Source organism: Chionomys nivalis, chromosome 26, assembly GCF_950005125.1.
Source record: "Chionomys nivalis chromosome 26, mChiNiv1.1, whole genome shotgun sequence".
Lineage (NCBI taxonomy): Eukaryota > Metazoa > Chordata > Mammalia > Rodentia > Cricetidae > Chionomys > Chionomys nivalis.
The window spans coordinates 17,303,517-17,321,276 of record NC_080111.1 but is presented as its reverse complement, the minus strand read 5'-3'; the positions used below and the strand labels follow the sequence as shown (position 1 = coordinate 17,321,276).

Genomic DNA, 17,760 nt, shown 5'->3' with positions numbered 1-17,760 from the left:
TGCTCAACTGTGTTCATAGCAGCATTGTTTGTCATAGCCAGAACCTGGAAACAACCTAAATGCTTGTTGGAGTATTATACAGCAGAAAAAATTATGACATCTTGGAATTTGCTGGCAAATGGGTGGATCTAGAAAACACTGAGTGAGGAAGGCCAGACCCAGAAAGACAAATATCATATGTACTCACTCATAAATGGCTTTCATAATAAAGCAAAGAAAAACCAGCCTACAATTCACAATCCCAGAGAACCTAGACAACAAAGAGAACCCTAAGAGAGAAATACATAAATCTAATCTACATGGGAATTGGAAAAAGACAAGATTTCCTTAGTAAATTGGAAGAATGGGGATCATGGGAAAGAGTAGAAGAAGAGGGGAGAGGAGAAAAATATATAGTTCAATAAAAACCAATTAAAACAAAACAAAAGAAAAGAAAAAACAAATCAAGGCCCTTAGACAAACCAGAGTGAATGAGAGTCCTCAGGCCATGGGCTGCTGAGCAATCAGTTGAGCTCCTCCGATCTGGTCATCCTAGGCATTCTCAGGCCTCCACAGCCTTCAGCCATATTTTATTTGTCATATTTGATTTTTTTTTTGAGACAAGGTCTTGCTATGTCTCTTTAGTGAGTCTAGTGCTCACTAGGCAGGACTGGCCTTGAACTCAGGGCAATCCTCTTCCCTCAGCCTCCCAGGTACTGGAATTACCGTCATGCCACCATGCAACTTTATTTGCAACAAAGCAATGTTTTGTACTAAAGAAAGTATGGCCATATATTTGAGAGTTATTTATGCAACCATCCTGAAGTAATTAATAATCAAGTTTTTTAAATTTTCAGACAAAAATTCACTTCTTTTCTTAAATATATAATGGTTTTAGAAAAGCAGCAAGGTATCTTCACTCTCTAAGAAAAATCTCACCTTCAAGCATGTCATGCCTTCTTCCTAAAGAGCTAACACCCCTCAGTGTGAAAATGACAAACTCCATTTATAGCTCATTCTTTCTCGTTACTTCTCTCTGTGGAAGGTAAGAGAAGTCTTCCGATTTCACTAGGGAGTTGAAAATCTGATCTCTTCTTCATTAACAGGCACAGTGACAAATAGGTTAAAAATAACCCCCTGAAACGCTACCACTGCACACGGTGTTCCCATTTCCTCCTATGGCGAATTCTACGGCACACTGCTCGAAGAAACACTTCCTCACTGGTTTCGAATGTACCTGACATTTAATTCCACGGAGTGAGCTCCTGTGGCTGTCATCTCAAACACAGATTAAAGGAGGGAGTAATAGTCTCAGACTGAAACCTTGCATTAGTGGGTACCTCCTGGTTCACCTTTCTACTGAAGATAAAGACTGTCCCTGAGCAATTACATCGCAGTACAAAATTATAAGGGGGAAGGATTAGATGTCAAAGAAGAGACAGAGAAGTTTTGTAGTACAATGAAAACAATGGAGAATACACCAGAGAGGAAACAACAGGAAAAGCTGCAAAAGATTCATATGAGAGCAGAATACCGCAAGTGTCCAAAAATAAAATTTAATTCTACAACACTGAAGTACAACAGAGGTTCTGACAATCGTTTGTCAACATAGAACACTCTCTTGACTCCTTTTCTTACCGGTTCCCAATCTCTCTGAGTGACCTACTCTGTAAAAGCTATGTATAAGGTTTATTCTACCCTACAAGCTCCACTGACCCCGACCTCACTGCCACAAACTCTGTCAAGCAAACCCAAATAAGATAACTGCACCCAGTATCTCCCCCGTTTTCTGATAATCTTGAAATCCCACTTACATTGAGGTTCTCACACCTGCTCACCGAGTGGCAAAGACCTCTTGTCCTCTTATTTACGGAGTGACGGGGTCTCCTACACTCTGGTGAACTGTGAAGTGGTACAACCACGGGCCTGGTCTTTCCCGAGTGCTAGCTAAGGGGCTAGCGATGAAGATTCCAGTAGACTAAGATCAGGGCTTCAGATTCTTTATTCAATGATTCTCTCAGTAAAAAGTACAATACTATACCAAATCATCATTGTTTTGTTCTGATACTAATCACTTTGACAAATTAGCAACTCCAAGAGAAGGCAGACATCACAGACTCTGTGGTCTTCTCGCTGTAGATTTTGGAGTTTTCTGAACTGTAATAGCCGACAGAGGCCTTCTCACCCGGTAGGGTTTGAGACAACCTACGTCTTTCTCCCAGATGCCTCTCATCCCTGTGGTTATCACAACACACTTAGCGAAGAGGCTTCCTTGGAGAAGCAGCTCCTGACCCTATCAGGTTGCAGGGCACGTTCTGCTGTTATTACTGTCCTGTCCTGTGCAGGAGGGAAGCATCTGCTGTCCTCTGGCTGCCATCTATCATCGTGATATTTAGTCACTCTGGACATCCTGCCAGAGCATCCGGGATGTTACAGCCTCAGATGCCTTCTGCAATCTTCAGAAAATAAGCATGAAAGAGATACCTTCGGCAAAACAAAGATTCCTCCTCGACTTAAAATTGCCTGGGGGACAAAGACACTTCAAACTCTACTTAATCATTTTTAAAAATTCATTTATTCTTGTTTCCCTTTCTCTCTTCCTCCCTCCTTTCTCTCCTACTGTAAATTAGAAATATGCTTTATTGCTTTTCTTTTGTTTTCTTCTGTTCTTATTCTATTATTATCATGTGTAGCTGTGCATGCCACAGTGCAAGCGTAGAAATGAGTCCGCAGTCACTTTCTTCTGCCCTACATGGGTTCCAGAGAGGAAATGCAGCTCCCAAGGCTTGCACGGCCATCATTGTTACCTGCTGAGACATTTTGCCAAAGCTTGATGACTTTTTTAATTGGGATACATTTATAGAACTGAAATGCACACATCTCTATTTTGACAAATAAGCACATCCATGCCTCATATCCTTTCTCAAGATTATTATTGCTTCATAATGATGATGTCACATTAGTTCACTTCATAACAAAGAACTTATACTACCAATGTGAAGTTGTAATCACCCACGTGACATGTTAACGAGATGAAGCGTACTTGTGGTTTCTGGAGATACAGGGATTCAGATCTAAACCCTTGTGCGTGCTAAGCAAATGCCTTACCTCCGAGCTAATCCACAGCCCTTCAGATTCGTGGCTTCTAATCTGCCTCTAAATTTAAATGTAGTCATATGAGATTGCCACCCTTTTGTGGGGACAGGGTTCAAAGGGTTTTTCTGCATGGGGGAGCATTGCGGGTCCTCTATCACCAGCGATGCAGCTGTACTGAGCACAGCTGCTGACTGAGCTGTCAGCAGCATTAATGGGCTCCTGTTGCTCCATCCGTACTCCCTCACACCCAGGCAGGCTCAGTGACACTTGAGAATTGTTGAGGACATTGCTGTCCTTCAGAAGTAGGCCTGCGTGCGGTCCACCATCCAGGCCAAGGGAGACGAGTCTCTCTCAAGTCTGAGAACTACTCTATCTGCCTGCTTGATTTCTTTGTTCCTAACTTAACTCTCAAAGGAAGTAAACAGAAGCAGGTGGAGGGGGGAGAGATAAAAGGCTGGCAGAAAGTCAGGGACAAAGAGGCAATGCATCCCGGGGGAGGAAGGACAACAGCTACAAGTCTGGCCAGCATAGCTGAGTGCAGGAAGGTTCTACTGCCTCCTCTTCTCTAGTCAAGATGCAGGGAGCAAGAACAGAAGCAGTAACTGCCCTGGCAGGGCGATGAGGACAGGAACAAAGCGTCTCTGTGGGCTTGGAGTCATCAAGGACTAGAGTTGGTCATGGAGGACTTGGAGGGCATCTGCAGAAACACGTCTGGGCACTGGGAGGGGGTTGTGGAGGCAGGGGGATGACTTACCACATGCCATTGCACTAATACCACTCCTAAAACTTAGCTAAAATCTAGAGAAATGGGAGAGGGTAAACCAGAATTGAATCCAATTAAGGTTTAATGGGTGAAAAGAAAAACAATTGGGGTGGGGGGCTACGGGAAAATAAAGGAAGCTGTGACTTCCTACTATCCAAGCTTGTGAATGAAATTCGTCACTACAGTTGTGTTTATATAAATAATGTCTAAAGGACAGAGAAACCACTACCATAGCTAGCAGCTCCAGGGAAAGAGAATATAAGTCTAAGAGAAAGGGAAAGGCCTTATTGTTTATGTTCTCTCATTCATTGATCTTCTCACTAAACAAAATGATCACTTTTGAAGTCAAATCTTTAAACTACTCAGCACAGAGTTCATTCACTACTACGTCCACGTACAAAATGTTCCTTGATTACACACCTTTGCCCTCCAAATCTTGGCGGAAACACGCCACTACTGCTTTATCCGTGATCATGGGAATACCATTTTTTTTATTTTTTTGTATTTCATGTGTAGTTATTTGTAATAAGACAACAAATGAGAGTAAAACCTGCATGAAGTAGAATGAAAAATGAACATTAGAAGAAATTAATAGGAACGAATAAGTGAATGACCAAGCTTTTAAAATGCATCATTTCTACTTTTCTATGTGCTTTTTTTTTTTTTTTGAGACAGGGTTTCTCTGTACCTTTAGAGCCTGTCCTGGAACTCACTCTGTACACCAGACTGCCCTTGAACTCAGAGAGATCTGCCTGCCTCTACCTCCTGAATGCTGAGATTAAAGGTGTGTGCCACCATTGCCTGACCATTTTTCCTTTTGTTGATTGTCCATACGAATTACACAGCTATAAATGTAGTTTATTTCTGATTTTCCCCCTGAATTCCTATGGTTGTCCACAGGAATTATAAACTGAACGATGTTCACGAAGGTTCTAGACCCATGTGGGGACCACACTGGTATGAGCGCCACATCTTTCTTTTCAGGAAGATTGTTTGGCGAGGTGTTTAGTTGTGGGAATGTGGCCCTAAGTGCCACAGCCAGCACTCTGCCCCCTCTGGTGGCATGTGGCATGGGCAGAGACACGGAGGTGGTGTGGATGATGACCCTTTCCTTATGGTCACCCAGTTTCGATCAGGTCTTTGATTATGAGATGGCTCAGGGCATACAGCACTTGTCCAGCAAACAAGAGGACCTGAGTTCGAATCCCCAGGACCCATCTAAAGCAGGGCACAGCGATGCATGTCTGTAATCACAGCATTTCTCCAGTAAGATAAGAGGAAACAGGATGAAGTTCACAGGTAAGACACTGATACACTCCTCAGAGAACAACAGAAACCCTGTCCCAAACAAGACTGAAAGCGAGGAACAACGTTCAAGGCTGTCCTGACCTTCACACACGTATAAACTCTCATGACATGCATATATAGACATACACACACACTAGAATATCTGAATTTATTGGGTGTTCGTTCTGAGCTGATGGAGTTTATGTTTAAGGGGTCCCGGCTACCCGATGATGCTCTTTGCCCTTCCCTGTGATTCTGCGAATCAGCATTCCTGAATGCAATGCAGGCATACTTAATCAGATTTTCTTATACAAATGTGATCCAAAGACTGAAGCATCAGGTAAACGGATCAAGATCATTTTTAAGGCTCGTGTCTGGGTTTAGAAGAAATCTAGCCCATTGTATAAGCCCCATCACAGGAAGAAGGGAAGCAAGGCGGAAGAGTGGGGAGAATATGGCAGATGGAAAGAGGAAGGAAGCAAGGCAAAAAGGAGGGAGGGGGAGAAGAAAGAAAGGAGGGAGAAAGAGAGGGGAAAGGGAGGAATATGAATTAGGAGAAGAACGAGCTTTCATGAACACCTGTCATGATTAGGTGTGGTAGAAGCACTCACTTCTCAAGGCCTCGTTTGTGCTGCAAGAAATGGGGGTCACAGAAAGAAGGGAGCTCTTTACTTTTCTCAGGGTGCTCAGTTAGCAAGCTACATGTTCGGAAGTTAAACTATACTGGCCTGATCTCAGAAGCTGTGTCAATTCTAATTTAAAAAATGCCTTCTCGATTAGGAGAGTCACAGCTTATATTTTCTTTTAAAAAAGAAAAAAGGGAGGGAGGGAGGAAGGAAGGGAGGGAGGGAGGAAGGAAGGAGGAGGAGGAAGGAAGGAGGAGGAGGAGGAAGGAAGGAAGGAAGGAAGGAAGGAAGGAAGGAAGGAAGGAAGGAAGGAAGGAAGGAGAGAGAAAGTCTTAAAGGAACGATGTGAAAGGGTTGTCATAGCAAGCAGGCAGCAAACGCACTCAGAAGCACGTCTAGCAGGAGTGCTGGTACTATAAGGTTAAAAGGGGGAAGCGTCCAAAAGAATGGAAAAAGCATAGCATAAGCAAATGGGACATAAAATCCATAATTTTGACCAGGAAAGATCATACCCAATCAATCATGGAAATAGTTGAAGTAAAAATCAATCACATTTCATTGATTTTTAAAAACAACAACAGATTTTGAATCCCATAAAAGTCACATTTTGTATTTGTGAGGAAAACTGGAGACGATGAGTCAACCTGACAGAGATGAACTTTCCTGAAATAACCCAATCATCTGTTAACATCTATATTCATGGAAGGCAAAGCGATGGATGTCAAGAGAAAAGGAAGAACTTTTTCTGGTCAGACATGGCGCCTAAGTATTTTGTTGTTGTTGTTTTTTTTGCCTTTTCTTAAAACAAACTTCTATTTATTTCAAGACATTTATATTTGGATTTTTCCTAGAGAAGGATCATCCTGTGATTCATTGTTTTCTTAAATATCTAAATTATGAGACACTATGGGTCTGTCTGGGTTAGGAAATTTTATTCTGTTTAACACCATTCACACTCATATATCTTTCTAGAGAAAACGTAAAAGACCCCTTGCTACTGCTACACCCACGGCGCTCTGTCTGTCTGTCGTCTTCAGCTATCAGTGTGAGGGCCACTTTCTCCAAGAGAATCCTGCTGGGGCTTCATTCCTCCGCTGGGTCCCATGCTATGAACTACTCAAGAGAAATGTCATTTCTAACAATAAAAACCCACTTAAACAATTCCTGCTAAATATTTGTGTGAGTGTAATATGCTAACTGATTATGCCACTAAAATATTTGTTTAAACAATAAAAATTAGGAAAAGAGTGATCTCATATGCTGACAAGGGTAACAGGATCATTTGCTTTCTAATCTTGAGTATTGCTATTGCTTGGGTTTTCAGTCCAGGTTCGAAGTTTAGCATTTTTTAAAACTCTTCTTTACCTGCACAATCATATACATATTACAAAAAGCCCAAAATTCAGATCATTTTCCCAAAAGGTCTGATTCACAGGCCTATTCTAAGGTCAGCAAAAATGTTATACATAAGCAAAACTGTAATCTACAGCCAACGTATTTAGATTTAAAGTTTTATACAAAGGTTTCTAAAGACTGAATCTGAGTTCATTATTGGTGCGGGAGAATTGTTTGTAATCTGTCAATCATGTTTTAAATAAACGCTGATTGGCCAGGCAGGAAGTATAGGTGGGAAAACCAAACAGGAAGTAGAAATGATGCAATGAGAACAGGAGAATTCTGGGAAGGAGAAAGTTGATTCCTCCCACTCCTGCCCAGACCACCGAAGCAGCAGGATGTGATCTGCCCCACTGAAAAAGGTACTGAGCCACATGGCTAACATAGATCAGAATAATGGGTTAATATAAGCTATAAGAGCTAATAAGTAGCCTGACCTAATGGGCCAATCAGCTTATAATTTATGGAGACCTATGTGTAATTTTCTTTGGGGCTTGCCGGCTGTGGGGTACTGGGCGGGACAGAAAACGCCGACAAGTAGGCCCCTTCATGTTACACATTATTTTGTTGTCCTCAAAATTGCATGGAATTTATACTTAAAAGCCTTCTAAAGAAAATCGGATAATGAGGAGAACTAATAGGAGAGATTATTTCAGTTTATGATGAAGCCATTTGTCACTATACAAGAGACATTTTCCTTCTTCCACTCAGCAATAATTGTTAAATACATTCTAGCATGATGTTCTATAGGACTAAGAGGGCTAATCTTGTCAACTTGACACACGTGGAAAGAGGGAACCTTAGTTGAAGAATTGCCTCCAGCAGATTGGCCTGTCCTGTGGGCATTTTTGATGACGAACTGATGTTCATAGCTCAGCCCACTGTGGGAAGCACCATCCCGAGTCAGCTGCCCTCACTGTATAAAGCACCTGAACACGAACATGGCAGCAAGCCTGTGAGCAGTGTTCCTCCAAGATCTCTGCTTCAGGTCCCACTTCAGTGATGAACCTGGAAGGTAACCTTAAATAAACCTCCAACTTCCTTCTTCTGATCATGGTGTTTACTGAAGCAACAGAAAAGTAAACTAGAATAAACTATGAAAATCTTACAAAACTAAGTATCCATCCAAGCACCAAGAGATTTGAAGAACACCTCCATCCAATTTTAAAGAAGACCCTAATGGCCATGTGGCTGGTATACAGTTAATTCCACCATTAACCATTTTCACCAATATATTACTACTCAAAAGCAGGTGAATTTTCAGTAAATGATCCTTCAGGGAGAAAACATTTTCATGAAACAAATTCAGCATCCTTTCTCCGGTCAAAAGGCAGCACGTTCCTGTTACTTACCATATGTTGGGATTTAATTCCAGTTGGTGGTAGGAGTCAAAGTCATCCCGTAGGATCACACTGTCACTGTGCATTTCGGCTAGGAGAGGAAGAGAGCATTGAGAGAGGCGTTACACGATGCAGGGGATTACCTGTGGGTGTCAACAAGCTGCGTGTAGGAAGAACAATCGTATTTTAAACGAAAACTGACAGCTAAACAAGCAGGTGGTTGTGATTGCTCTGCCTCTAAATGCTGAGGGCGAAGACTTTGCTGTTTAGTGTTTAGACTCCGTGAAGCTACTGAGTGGTCACATTCAGGAGGGCCAGTGTGGAAAACCATTACACAGAGCTTGTCACTCCATCCTGATCCACATCACGTCTACTGAGCCACAGCCTGGGCAGAACTGCTCTGCTCACTGAGGCCTGGAGGATTCTGTTTACCGCAGCCCAAACAGCTACCGTGGTCTCTTCTGACCCACTTTCTCTTGTCCTTCCGGTCGGTCTGTTGCCCTGGCTTGATTTTAGAATTCCTCTCACTCATTCATTATTCATTTAGTATGCTCTGAATTGCTAACTTAGCTGAACCAGCAGAATTGCACAGAAAAATACTATCTATACATGTAACTAATGCATATGTGTAACTATAGAGCCAATTTAAAAATCAGGGAGAATGCGGGGATGCCAGCCATGGACGTAACTCCAGCAGCACCACCTTGCAATTGTATTCCATGCCTGTTTTTAAGCATTAGGATTTTGAGCATGCCAAAGAACATCTTCATACACTGTAGAGTACCTGCTTGCTTTGAAAAGAAGGCGGGGCAAAATGACTTCATGGCCAGCTACGATGTCAGTGTGCTCACAGTGAGAAGGGAGAAGGTAATTACTGCTCTAACAACATTCTCGCTGGATTTGGGGGGCTTGTGTGGGAAGTTTTGGGTAATATAAATCCCCTGTGACTTTTCCTTATCATTTTGTTTGATTGAGCTTCTTTTCGGAAAAATTAATCAAAGTTGATATTTTCTGCTTTTAGGGGCTCAGTCACACAATTCTCTGGACTCACTGGGTAATTAAAATCTCTTCCAGATATCAGGGAAGATAATTTCAAATTCTCTTTGGTGACATCCTACCTATGGCAGTCCTCACCCCCTGAATACCAGGTATGCCAGCAGGCAAGCCTATAATGAAGCCATGGAAACCAGCAAACCAGCATGTACTTAGGATAGCTCCTCCTTGGAGCCTGAGGCATGAGGACAGGGAGGAGAGGACCCAGTGATAGGCTTTGAGCAGGGGTGAGTTAATGATCCCTCCGAGCGTGTGGATGCGGTGTGGGACGTGCCTACGGGGCACAGCTCTCTCAGGTCACAGCTTGGCCCAGACTTCACTGCACCACTGTTGGCCACCAGCCTGTCATGGCAGCCAGAAGGAATGCTTCTAAGCAGATATGTTCGGCTGCCAGAGAGGAGCCCCAAGCTGTAGCATTACATAAAAGCAGAGCTTCTCAAGGCAGATTTTCCAAAGAGAAAAACAAATTAATTGGGTTTGTAGGTTGAAAGGAAAAGCCCAAGAGGCAAGTAATGGACCTATCTGAGACCTCACGGTAAGAGACACCAGGAAAGGCCGGGACCAGTGAAGGCGATTCCTTTCACTCATATCGAACTACAGAGTAGGAAACTGCTTTTTAAAATAAGTCTTCACTGGCACAACATGACAAATTTAACTCTTAATGGTTAATTGTTTTCTAGAGACAATCCCCACCCCAGGTTAGCTTCAGTGAATACAAAAACACATTTCATATTCATTCATCACCAGATAATATGATACCTTTTACTATATAATTTGAAATTTCACTTATACATACCAACCCAGTGAGGTAGATATTGTTATTGATTCTATTTAACATGTGGGCTTAGACAAATTACTTGATCAATGTCATAACTTCTGGCAAGTGGTGGCAATAAGATAAAAATAGCTAGTTTGGCTCCAGAATCTGTGCTTTTAACCATCGCATTGCCTTGCCTTGAAGAGTTGGGGTCACCAAGTACACGGTACTGTTAGGAAATCATGGCTTCCTTTTTTTTTTTAAAGTAGGTAATCACTTAACAGCTTCCTTTAATGTTAGAAAAAATAACTGAATGATTGTCCCTTTCAACCTAAGAATTCAAGCAGAAATCTTAAATTTAAAATGACCCCAGTGTGTCCACACCCATGGCTCCTGCCTCTTCACTCTGATGTGATGGGCCGGAGCTCTGGAGAAACTTAGCTTTTGGACCCTCAGCCGTAGGGTGGCACTGAACTCTAAGAGTGAGGGCGCTGACATAAGGAAGTCCTTGAGGGGCAAGGCCCTGGCCAGGAGGCCATTAGCTCCCTTCCCTGGGAGGCCATTAGCTCCAGTGTCTTCTGAACCTGAGTCTAGGTGACCCCAGTGAAGGTCAGAGAGCAAGGGAGCTGGGAGTTTTCACTCCACAGCAAGTGCCAGAAGAGGGCGGGTGACCAAGTACGAAGCTGATGGCGTCAGATCCTTAAACACTTACCGAGGTGAAACTGAGCACTGGCTTCCGTGGGAGCTGGAACGAAAGAAGAACAGACAATGATTGATTCATCATAAAGGCAAAACCCAGTGACAAGCAGTCACAAAAGCAGAGACAGAACTTAGGTCACATGAAACATCACACCACACGGCTAGGGGCTTTTTACCCTGCAGGGTTAAAAAAAAACATGCTAAGTCAGTTATGGTGGCGCACACCTTTAATCTTGGCACTCGGGAGGCAGAGGCAGGCGGATCCCTGTGAGTTTGGGGGCAGCCTGGTCTACAGAGTGAGCTTCAGGACAGCCAGGGCTGCATAGAACCCTGTCTCATAGGACTCTGCCCAGGTCACATTGCTGACAGTCGTTTCTACCCTAACCCATAATGATTTCCAAATTTGAGGAGATGTCAATTCACTACCTAAATGTAAAGAGTTCATCACACACACACACACACTCAAAAGTCTTTTCTAATTTTCAAAGAAAACTGTCAACTAGATATGAAAAATCCACTTCTCCTACAAGGGGCAGTAGATCAGCTATGCCAGACTAAGAATCCAGAATTAACAGTATTTTAAAATGAGACCGGTTCTGTCATGTGGCTTCAGCTTCACATATGTAATGCATACTGAAGATATTTGTGTGGGTTTTTAGAAAGTAGATTTTAAGATAGGTATGCTTGCCTTTAATCCCAGCACTTGGGAGGTAGAGGCAGGTGAATCTCTGAGTTCAAAGCCGGCCTGGTCTACAGAGTGAGTTCCAGGACAGCCAGGGATACACAGAGAAACCCGTCTTGAAAAACTGTATGTACGCGCGCGCTTGCACGCTCCCGCGCGCGCGCGCGCGCGCGCGCACACACACACACACACACAGAGAGAGAGAGAGAGAGAGAGAGAGAGAGAGAGAGAGAGACATACACATGGAAGATTCTATGGAGAGTGCCATGATAAAATTTATTAGAGCCATTTGTGGAACTCTTACAAAATGGAAGATAATACATTTAAAGATGTTGTACTTTGTATTGATTCTAATCGATCAAATTGTAAGGGATCCACAAAGGCTGTCTGAATTATTAACTCTGATTGAAGGTTTTCTCCACACGTAAGAAATGTTTGCCCAATATCTGAAAATCACAGAGAGACTACGGCACCGGACGCATATTCTCCCATATCACAGTGCATATGAACAGGCTGAACGGGGAGCTTCAGGGAAGAGGAGTGAAAGGCTCTGTGTGGAACTGCATTTGTTCCTGCTGGTCTTGAGGCAAGGTCTTATTCTATAGTCCAAGGCGGCCTGGAGCTCACTATGTAGCCCACTACGGCCTCAAATTTAGAGTAATCAAACATTAGGATTACCGGTGTCTGCTATGGCAATAGGCTTGATTTAGAAACTTCCAAACTAGGAATGTATACGTGTAGGGAAAAAGGCTCAGTGTGTCAAGTGCTTTCTGAATGAGTGTGGGATCTGAGCTAGGCTCCCCGGCAGCCCTATGAGAAGCCAAAGGTGGCGGTGGACAATTGTAATCTCAGCACCAGAAGGCAAAGAGAGGCAGACCCCTGCTCCAGAAGGCAGAGACAGGCAGAGCCGAAACAGCATGCACCAGAGGGCAGAGACAGGTAGAGCCCGGTACCCACTGTACCGTCAGTGCAGCTGAAACAGTGTGCACCAGAGGGCAGAGACAGGCAGAGCCCGGTACCCACTGTACCGTCAGTGCAGCTGAAACAGTGTGCACCAGAGGGCAGAGACAGGCAGAGCCCGGTACCCACTGTACCGTCAGTGCAGCTGAAACGGTGCGCTCCAGGTTCAGTGAGAGACCTGATCTTAAAAGAAAAGGTGAAGAACGAGGAAGTAAGACAACCCCCATGGGTCTCTGGCCTCCACACCCAAGCACAAGCCTCACGCCCATGCATAAACATAAAATAAACTAGAAACGTATTGATGTTATACGGTTCCTCACGAGAACTGATGTTAGATGCTAACTTGTAAGTCGCAGTGTTATCTAAACGGTCTATGAAACCTTAGATATCAGTCATAGCTTCTTCCGTTACATTAAATAATACTACACAGCGCCTTTCGTCTTATGTTATATCCCTACAAATTTCATATTAACAATACTGGGTTGATAAAAATAATTTATTTGTACACAGTATTGACATATACACACACTTTGTATCAAAGGTAGATAAACTCTCTTAAACAAATTTTGTCAATATGTGACTATAAAGGAAAAGGAGCTTTTTGGATACTCTAAGTTTGAAGACTTTTAAGACTGGACAGATAGGCAGTCTTACATGTGATAATACTTTTAACAGCAAATTTAGAAAACCTTAAAGAAGCCAGATATTCTAATACTCAAGTGAACTCTGTGTATAAAATATATGCCAGTGTTTTGAGTGTTAGCACAGAAAAAAACATAAAACGTCTTACTAATAATTTTATATCATTTATAATATATTGAAATGTTTAATATTTTACATATGCTGTGTTAACTAAATTAACTATTTTATTTTTGTTTCTTGCATGTGGCCACTGTAGATTTAAAACTACACATAGGGCTTACATTTTATTTCCACTGGACAAGGCTGAATAAGAGTTAGGAAGAAACTCTATACTGGGTATCCATTAGAGACTACTGCCACTCATAGGTGGGAAAGAAACTGAGCCACTCACTGCAGAATGAAAATTAAGAATTGAAATTTGTTCCTAGTCCTTTAAAGCTTGGGCCTCCCAGAACCTCACACAATCAGAGTATCTAGGCTGACTAGGGAAAACGAGATTGTACGTGCTCTCCTCCTGAAAACTGTATTTCCTGTCAATGGCTTGTTTCAGAAGGAAGCTTTAAGGTCAACACGTGACTCAGAAACACTGTAGCTCTAACAGATTTCAGCTGACTTACTAAGGTGTAGTATTCAGTTTAATGAAGCCTTCAGTTCTTTGAGAAAAAAAAAATCTGAAAGTGGGCTGTCTGTTCATGTCACCGAGTGCTTAAGACCATCTTTGAATCAGGTAGGTAATGTACACTTGCAGACACACACACACACACGGCAATTCACACAAATACAGGCAGTAGGGTACCAGAGCTTAACCTCCTAAATAATTTTGGAATTCAAAGGCCCTAGGTAGTTTGGTCTCATGTATCTTTTCCCCTAATTTGAAATTCTAATGTATTAAATTTCCAAAGCTAAATATGACAAATTAGACATGGTCTGTGAAGTTAGTATTTAATGAGCTATGATCTGAGACTTTCATCTCCCCAGGAATAATTTCTTTATTACTTTTTGTATTTTATTGCAATAAAGCACCATTTGACCTTCAAGTATGATAATTAAACTTCCAAAAATGTTATAAATTTAGAGTGAAAATAGTTCTCCCTGTATTCAGGAAATAGTTATGATCAATATAAAAGATTACTTAATATTTAAAGCAGCTAAATTATACACAGAATCCTACAGTATTAGCAATTATTTTTCTCTTCCCTGCCCCTCTCATCCCTCACTTCAATTTGATTTGTGTTTTACAGAAGCTTATCCTCTTTCATATATAAACTAAATTTAAAAGGATCAGACCAAAAATATATCTTTATGACTTAGAGAACTCTTTCAGGTATGACTGGTTCTTTTATGAGCTGTCAATAACAGGACCCTAATGACTAAACCTTGGGACACATTGTCCTGCCAAGCTCGTGCACACATATTTTTGGAGAAACAGTCACAACATTTTTTGAGTAAAAAATAAGACTATAAAGTAATATACCATAGGAGTTGCTGATACATTATTTTAAAATGTTGCTGTGTAATTTAAAAATTTCAAAATCTTTGAGAACTAAAAAATATAGTTTTTGTTCACGGAATAGAGGAAAGTCAGTAGTAAGTTAGCCTGAAGGTTAAGAACATGTGATCAATTTTTAAATAACATTCTGAGATTGGAACAACCAGGAGAAAGGCAAAGGAGGATGGAAGGAAGTGGAGAGGAAGTGGGGCGCAGTAAGAGGAAGAAGGGGAGCAGAGGGAAAGAGAAGCAGGGGCGGTCTGGAGAAGACCTTGAAGGGCAGATGGAGCTGGGAGACTGGGGTCACTTACATGACAAATCCAATTTGTGTCAAGAAATAAATGAACTGGTGAAAATGACTGAACCCAAACCGTGGCTGTAGTTATGAACAAAACAAAGGCTGCTTTAAGAGATACTAAGGAGATTAAATAAGATGATCTCAAACACACTGGAATAAGCATGGAAGACAGACATGAATGAGCAAAAGATGTTCCGTGGGCTCCTGGTTAGTGTTTGGGGTGATTACTAAAACAGACCTGCAATAAAAAGATGTAGCATTCAAAGAAAGTAAAGTCCAGTGTAGAACCAAGTTGAAGATACTAAAATAGCATCTAAATGTACATCGCCTATGGTGGCTCATCACGATTGTCAATTAGAAAAGACGCGGAACCCGTGGGCATCTTGTTTCTGGGCTCGGCATGTCTGTGAAGGATCTTCCAGATTGGGTAAACTTAAGTGGGAAAACCTAACATTAAGGCAGGTGGCACCGCTCCATGGCTGGGCTCCCTAGACTAAACAGAAATGAAAAAGTGAGCTGGGCACTGCGCTTTGTGGTTGTGGATATACCGTGAGCGGCTGCTTGACAGTCCTGCCTCCATCCTTTCCCCACCATGCTGGTTTGCAACCCCAAACTGAACAGAACTGAGAAGATTCGTAAGATGCTGCTGTCAGCTACTTTGTCACAGTCACAAGAAAAGTAACTAAAACATGCTTACAAGTAAGAGTGACAACTAGCACTCGCCAAGACACTAGCTTCCATGCCAGACCTTGATGGCATTTAACCCCTTCACTCTGTTCCTTTTGGATACAGCCTAGAAGCCCTTAGAAGTGACATGACTCAGAAAACAAACACTGTCATTCTTCCCATGTAACCGGCAAGGGCATGGAGACTCAGAAAAGCTTCGTAGCTAGACAGCAGGGGAACAGGAACTCAAATGCAGAGAGTCGCATTCCATGTTCTCAAACACTTTGTCTCATTGGCTCTGAGTCAGCACTGAAAAAACGGACAGAGATCAGAGAAGAAAACCAGAGGAGTGAGGACACCAAGAACCATAAGAAGTTTAGGAATGGAATCTCCTGCAGCATCTGCGCAAACGCTGTGGTGGGGAGGAACCATGAAGAAACTAGAGAGAGGAGGCAAGAGAAGTAGGGCCCTGGACTGGCCGGGTTCCTAGTATGTTAGCGGATCTGGAGGACACATGGTGTTCCTTACAGAAGCTGGAGTGTGAGGGTGAAACCCCCTCAGAGGGAGGCATGCAAGAGTGAAATCCCTGCTCCAAAGAACAATGGCCTCAGCATTTTAAACATCACCAAGGAGGGGACTTTTGAAAAGAGAAAGAAAGGCTGAGCAAGGGCCTCCGAGGAGATTGGAAGACAGCCTTCCAGTGACTGTTTTTCTATATACATATTTTGATTTTTCAGTTGTGGGTTTGGAGTAGTATCTATTACAAACCATCTTAGGACAGGGTATGATTCTCTCATATTGTCACACAATTCCCTCTGGTCTGGTTACAGCACCACACACACCTACCGAGGACAGAGCACAATTTATGCTAAGTGATATGAATACGTTACAATGCCTAAAAACTTATGAAAAACTATATTCATTTGTTATAGGCTCAAGTGTATTTTTATACATACATCAAAATAAGAATGAATTAACAAGTCGTACGAAATAATACTTCACAAGGAAAAACGAAAATGTGATTGATGTATGTTGACAGCAATTTCTCTCCTAAGTAATTATATATACTCAAATCTAGGCTCTGTCCTTTAAAATATGAGAGAGTCAAGCAGATTATATAGCAGTTTGAGTGGAAAGCTGGCTGTACGGGCATTCAGAGGCAGCCAATGTCAAGTTCCTTTCTGACATAAATCTTGGTGTTTTGACTTTTAGACCAGATAAAGCTGTCAAGTGGGAATGTATACAGCCCCCAGAACTGCAGAGAAGGCTGTTTACACCCTTGTTCAATCACCTTGAAAGAAATAGCATCTATCTAAAACACCCCTTTCCAGGGAACGTAAAAAGTAGCCGGACCCACCCAGGGACACTAACAAGAAGTTTTACTGTGACCATATGAGCAAGTTCTGTCATTCCCCTTAATCTTGCCAGTCTTGGATCACTCAGGGACACTGTATCTGTCAGAGCCCCAGGAGGGCCTCAGTTCTTCCCTCTACTGGGTATTTTCTCAGACCTTGAAGCAGGACACCGCTACTGGATGGCTTCCCCAGCCTCCAATCCAGCCCTCTTTGTGTGTAAATCACAAGCCTGGGGATGCCAGCAACAGAAGTTGTAGCTGCTAAAGTGAAAATCAAGCTACAAAACAGCCACGGGGAAACAGATGTCTTTGACAAGCAAATCTTTAACTCGGGGAACATTCCAGTGAATTACTTTCCCCCTCAGCAACGGAAGTAGGTAAGGTGACCCACAGTTCTGACTCATACTGAGAAAGAAGACTGGTTTAATAAAGATTTTGCATTTTAGGTTTTTGGAAGAATATTTATTGATTTAAGCTACTGAATAATAAGGGTATAACCAAGGAAGACTCTGGTAGATATGACCTACAAGTGATGCTTAAAATATCACTGACTGACTGATTGATTGCATTGCCTAAACTGACTCCTAGGCATTGGGCTGACCACTGATGGAGGTGGGTCATCTTTCTATCTGTTGTTTCATTGGTTAAGTAATAAAGAAACTGCCTTGGCCCCT

The 17,760-nt window shown here is 42.3% G+C and overlaps 1 protein-coding gene across 5 annotated transcripts in view; it reads right to left on the bottom strand.

Moving 5' to 3' along the window:
• The window catches only part of Reln (reelin), a 429,470-nt gene that overhangs the window by 221,622 nt on the left and 190,088 nt on the right, over positions 1 to 17,760 (bottom strand). For all 5 annotated transcript variants that reach the window (XM_057758362.1, XM_057758363.1, XM_057758365.1 and 2 more), the window contains exons 5-6: positions 11,009 to 11,041; positions 8,499 to 8,577 (exon numbers count right to left, since the gene is read on the bottom strand). In XM_057758362.1, coding sequence (XP_057614345.1) covers positions 8,499 to 8,577; positions 11,009 to 11,041 — 112 coding nt within the window. The remainder of the gene's footprint in view (positions 1 to 8,498; positions 8,578 to 11,008; positions 11,042 to 17,760) is intronic.